This window comes from Arachis ipaensis, chromosome B08 (genome assembly GCF_000816755.2).
Source record: "Arachis ipaensis cultivar K30076 chromosome B08, Araip1.1, whole genome shotgun sequence".
NCBI lineage: Eukaryota > Viridiplantae > Streptophyta > Magnoliopsida > Fabales > Fabaceae > Arachis > Arachis ipaensis.
In genome coordinates this window covers 110,270,857-110,276,665 of record NC_029792.2, presented here as the reverse complement: position 1 = coordinate 110,276,665, position 5,809 = coordinate 110,270,857, and the positions used below count along the sequence as shown (strand labels likewise).

At 32.8% G+C, this 5,809-nt stretch overlaps 1 protein-coding gene across 3 annotated transcripts in view; it reads right to left on the bottom strand.

Annotated features, from left to right (window-relative positions):
• LOC107611975 (protein DETOXIFICATION 43-like) overlaps nt 1-457 on the bottom strand; it is an 18,774-nt gene extending 18,317 nt beyond the window's left edge. For all 3 annotated transcript variants that reach the window (XM_016313832.2, XM_021109692.1, XM_021109693.1), the window contains exon 1: nt 338-457. In XM_016313832.2, the coding sequence (XP_016169318.1) occupies nt 338-420 (83 nt within the window). In that variant the 5' untranslated portion in view covers nt 421-457. The remainder of the gene's footprint in view (nt 1-337) is intronic.

Below are 5,809 nucleotides of genomic sequence, written 5' to 3'. Positions count from 1 at the left end.
ATAAATTTCACATAATTTATTATTGTTTGTCTATATTTTAAACATATCGGTACATATGAATTTATCATCGTACCAAAGCAAATATTTTTTTTAATATCTATGTAGGATAGTTGTAGAATTATTTCGTCAAATAAACATTAACATATGTGTTGCATCGTTTATGTATAGAAGGTAGACAAAATAATACACAACGTTATATGCCACAAAATCAGTAGCATAATGGCAATTATATTGTAACTGTTATACATACTTCTATTATGTGATTCCTGCATAACATACAATGCAATCACAACAGTAATATAAAGCCATGAAAACATGTTTGGTAAAGTTTAGATACCTCGCATCTTTGAAGAAAACAAAGACGGGCATTTTCCATTTGCTCCTGTAAGAATTCAAACGGCCACTCTCCTCCATGTTCATGTTATAAACAATCTTGGTATGTGTTTTTGGGGGGGTATATATATATACAAATATTATGTGACCCCCTTTAACATTGAAAGATCACCATGATGTACCATCAAAAAAGGAAAGAAATAAATATAAAGCATAGATAACAACGACCTAGATATAGACTGATGTGATTATTGTAGTGATTACGGAAACTCAGAAGCCATATATCCTGTATATATATAGAGAGATATTAGAGTAATATTTCAAATTGTTATCTAATAATTATTTATCAGCAGAAAAAACTAGTCTATATTATAATATTTGATAAACTAGTTTTTAATATTTTGAAATAATAGACAATTAATTTTTAATAATAAGGATCGGACAAATTAGTCATAATATTTTATCTTTTAAAAATGACAAATAATTAATTCTTAGTTATTTTTAAAAAATTAATAAATTTAGAATATTAAATTTTATTAAATTATAAAAAATAATTTTTGTAATAATTTAAAAGATCAGAAATTAATTTATAATTTTTTGTTATTAGAATCCAATCCAAAACAAAACTTGTTATAGATTAATTCAGCATTTTTATTTATTTGTTATTATATCATATTACAGGAGCATGCAGACACTTCAGGCATTGAAAGATCACCAAGGCTCTGGAAAAGTCGAATTCAAAGTGAAAATGTTATTTTAAGAAGTATATACTACCCGCTTCACATCACAAAATTTAAGATATTAAATTTGCAAGTTGTAGCTACAGCTAATAATGAGCATTAGAAGTTTACAAAATAAATTAAATTTACAATAACTATATTAGACTTACACAAAAATTGATCCTCTCAATTTTTGTAATATTTGAGGGAATAAAGTGTAATCTCTCATCATTAATTTTATAAGTGGGATCAAAAATAAATATAAAAAAATAATAAAGGGTTTAATTAAACAATTGACATTATCCAATTTTTTTTCCATTAAAAAGGATCCGCTCCCGACTTACACTGGTGTATAAAGTGAGCCAAAATAGAGTTAATACGTTTGTTAAAAATAATAAAAAAATTTTAAGGATTAGCAATTTTAACCAGTAGTCTAAAATTGACCAAAATTTTTAGTCAGTAGTCTCATATTTGTAGTCTAAACCATACTTTTAGTAATAATTTTTAAATATTGTTAATTAATTTTTTGATAAAAATAATAAATTGTATTGATTCTGTAGTATTGTTGAATAAAAAAATGTTATTTTTGTTATTTCCATGAAAAAGCCATAGGAAGAAAGAGAAGGAAACGAAATATAACCGTCAAAGGGGCTGATGGGGTTTTCGTAGAAGCTAGCTCCTTAGGATTTGAAGGATATAGGACTTGATTAGTTCTTTTCAAACTTTGTTGTTTTCACATATTCTAGATAGTAACTAATCACTAAAATAAACCATTCTTTTAGTGAGTATAGATTGATTAGAGTTCCAAAAGAAGAATTGAAGTTCTTAAGCTAGTATGTCGGATTAATTGGTCTTTAAACTAGATGGTAAAATTTTATTGAGATTTTTTCATAACGGTCTTCTAACTTACATCCGGGGGTGACATTGAATATTTCCTTCCCCCACCTTCTAATTTTTTAGGCTTGGTTTTCACTCAATTTGTTTTTGGGCTTTGAAGTTCATGGATCATAGTTGTGGATTTGTCCAATAACACCATGGGCACCTCAACCAACTTAAGTTGGTCAAGTAGTTGCCAATGAGCCATAGCTCACACGGCATTCCGTCCCCTCCCCATATTAAAAGTCTCGGGTTCGAGTTCTACCAGCTGCAACCGAGAAGAAAAAATTGGTAAGTATGTGAGGAGTGTGTGGGTGTGTATTGTGTACCTAGGATTGGGGGTTGTCCAATCCATTGGGGTACCTAAAATTGGGGGTTGTTTAATCCACCGACGAAAAAAAAAAATTGGTCAAGTAGTCAATTTACTTGTCCCCTTAAATAATTGTTGGGGTTCGAATTTCATCTTATATATGCAGCAATTATTAGCCAACGAAAAACTCTTAAATAGAGCTCAGATCCATAGTTTATTAGTCGTTGACGTGTTGGACTAAAAAAAATACCATAGACGACTAAAAAAAAAACGAGATCAGACAACTCACCATCTAGTTTTTCCCAAAGTATTTGGTATGCTTTTTCTATGAGGATATCGAGTTTCTAGGATGAACGGGTTAAATGACCTAGCCACTTTTTTCTTTTAAGATAATGATCTAAGGGAATATTCCCGTGATGACACATCTTCACTGTAACACCCTCACTATTAGAATGTCACGCTTCCGACTACGTCATTCTAATAGCTCGAATATTACGACAACTCTAAATATATTTAATACTAAGATAGAAGTCTATTTGAAACTTAAAATCGTATAACCTTCCAAAAGACTTTTAGTTGAAAACATAAATACATACTTACAAACTATATATAACACCAACAAAGAATATATATACATATATAATATTGACTTACAAGCATTACATAATACAAATCCTATCCCTCTCACAGAATGTGTAAAGATAAAGGCGAGGAAAAATTATAATATCTAAAATAATACAATACCTGTAGGGGAGTGAGAACATCGTTCTCGCTGGTTCTCACTATAGGGTTACAGAATTGCTATAATAAAATACGTAATATAAATCTGTTTTCAGAGTACAGTGACTGTTGTTCGCCTTATGTATTGTTTCAAAGACCAAAGGTTTACATTCAAAAATTCGAAGTCCTTTTTAAAAGAGAAATCCGTTTATTCTTCAAAACCCAAAACCTTTTGTATCAAATATTAAAAGTTTTCCTAGATAGTATGAATGACCACGCTGTTTCAAGTATAGGTTCATTAAGTTTATACTAAACCAGTTTGATTTTTCAAACTTTACTAAACCAAAAACTCATACCAATCACGGCCTCCGGTCCATCATATAATTAATCATAGCCTCAGCCCCAAACAACTCAAACAACATCCAATTCACCACAATCCAACCAATTTCAGTTACAAACACAAGTAGAGAGATTCAAACACAAACAAAACGGTTACATCAAGTATAGCAATTAGCAGTTAAACATAATTATTCACATAGGCAAACCAATTACGATATGCACACCCAAACAATGTCACATAGATGCATATGATGAATGTCTATCTTATTGGTTCGTGATATCACTTGTCGGTTCAAAATGCCAACCCGACACATCCCCGGGATGTTGCCTTTCTACCACGACCAGGGATATAATGCCCTGCTCACTCTTTCTTTCTCTTGCACCCCGCGAGTTATAGTGCCCGGCACATTCTTTCGGGTTATAGTGCCCGAGTTCACTCTGGCAGCAGAAAAGTTATGTGAGCGGGAGACTGCCACAGCCCTCACATCTCAACGTAGGCGGGAGACTGCCTCGACCCCTATGCCGGTACCGCTACCTCGACAAGCGAGAGACTGCCACAGCCCTTGCCAAAGGTGCATAGCGACTTTCCAAATCAATGCATGTCGCGTGAGCGGGAGACTGCCACAGCCCTCACATCCAAACGTAGGCAGGAGACTGCCACAGCCCCTAGGACGGTGAACAATGCATTTCACAACCACATACTCAAAATTATCATCAGTTTCCAATTTCTCAAATCAATTTTCTTTAAAATCAAAACCCATTTTTTTGGTAACAATCTCCGAAAACGTCAGCAACTTCAAAGTCAAACCAAATTGGAAATCTCTTTGAAAACACTCAAAAATCATTCACTCTTAAAATCAGTCGTGTAACTATTTTAAATCAGGGGTTATAAATTAATCATCGCGACAAAGTCTCAAGATTATAAGAGGGAACCCACCAAATTTCAATTTCTTAAATTCATCACAAATCCGTAAAAATCATTGCTTCCTATATTAAGTCAACCAAATATGGTTCCTAAATCAAATCAAAACCAAATTCAATCTCAGTTTCATTCTTAAAACCAATTCTTTAACTTTGTCTAAAACGTCGCAAACGAAGTTATTCAATCAACATCCAATTTCCTTTAAAATCACTAAAGGCTCCTCTGAACGAAATCCATAAGTCCAACTAAAACATAAGCCCTTGTTTATATTTAAAATCGATATTAGAACATAATACTTTTCTTCAGTGATTTAAAATCGTAAAGTAATTCTTTTCTAATTAAATCGAACTCAAGACATATAATTTTCTTAAATAAATTAAATTCGAAAACATAACTATTTTCTTAATAAATCAAATAATACAATTTCTCAAATCCAAACCTTTCTAAATAACCTTTCAAACAAAGTCTTAGATTTTTATAGAAATTTCGATAGCACCTCCCCTAAAACTTGGACTTTGCCATGATAAACCACTATTTTATGGTTTATCTTGTGCTAAATTGAGTGGTTTTTATCAGTTCTTCGCACACTTATTCATACAAATTGCATGGTTTTACAAATCCTTCCTAATTTTGTTCTATAATTGAAAACTTGCTTCCTAAGCCTTTAAATTGTCAATTTTTAATTCTCCTTTATACCATTCGATGCCGTGATCTATGTGTTAAGTATTTTTAGGCTTTATAGGGCAGGAATGGCTTAGAGGATGGAAAAGAAGCATGCAAAAGTGGAAGGAACACAAGAAACAAAGGAGCTGACCAGCGAGGATCGACGCGCACGTATGGCTCACGTGTGTGCGTGACTTGGAGCATTTCACGGTGACGCGTACGCGTGACTGACGCGTACGCGTGACTGACGCGTACGCGTGACTGACGCATACGCGTGACAAGCACAGAAGACCAGCGACGCGTATGCGTGACCGATGCGTACGCGTGACAGAGCGACGTGCTGCATTAATCAGAACTTGTAGGGGGCAATTTTGGGCTGGTTTTGGACCCAGTTTTCGGCCCAAAAATATAGACTAGATCCAGGGGGCAAGCAGAGACTCAACAGACATTCACATTCAATTAGTTTTAGTTTTTGTTTTTAAATTCTAGAGAAAAAAACACTACTTCTTCGAGGGTTCTTCGCATTCTTAGATTTTAGTTTATGCTTTTGGATTGAATATTGAGAGAGTTACTACCTTCGATTGAAGTCTCCATCACTATAGTTTGCTTTCCTATTACTCTACTCTTTTGTTTTCCATTTAATTTGTTCGTGGTCATATATGGATATTGTTGATTTTGGAATTTGTTAATGCAATGAACAATTTTTACATTTAATTTCATTTCATGTTTAATTTCCTTTAATTAATTATCAACTTCAAAATTGTCTTTCATTAATTTAATTTAATTACCATGTCTTATAATTATTTTTATTCCATGTTGATTAAAAATGGCATTCATGTTATGATTTAAAACTCTCAACTTGGCTTGGAAGTTGATTAATTGGAACCCCTTGAGTTGGAAAACTCAAGTATTAATTTGTAATTGGAA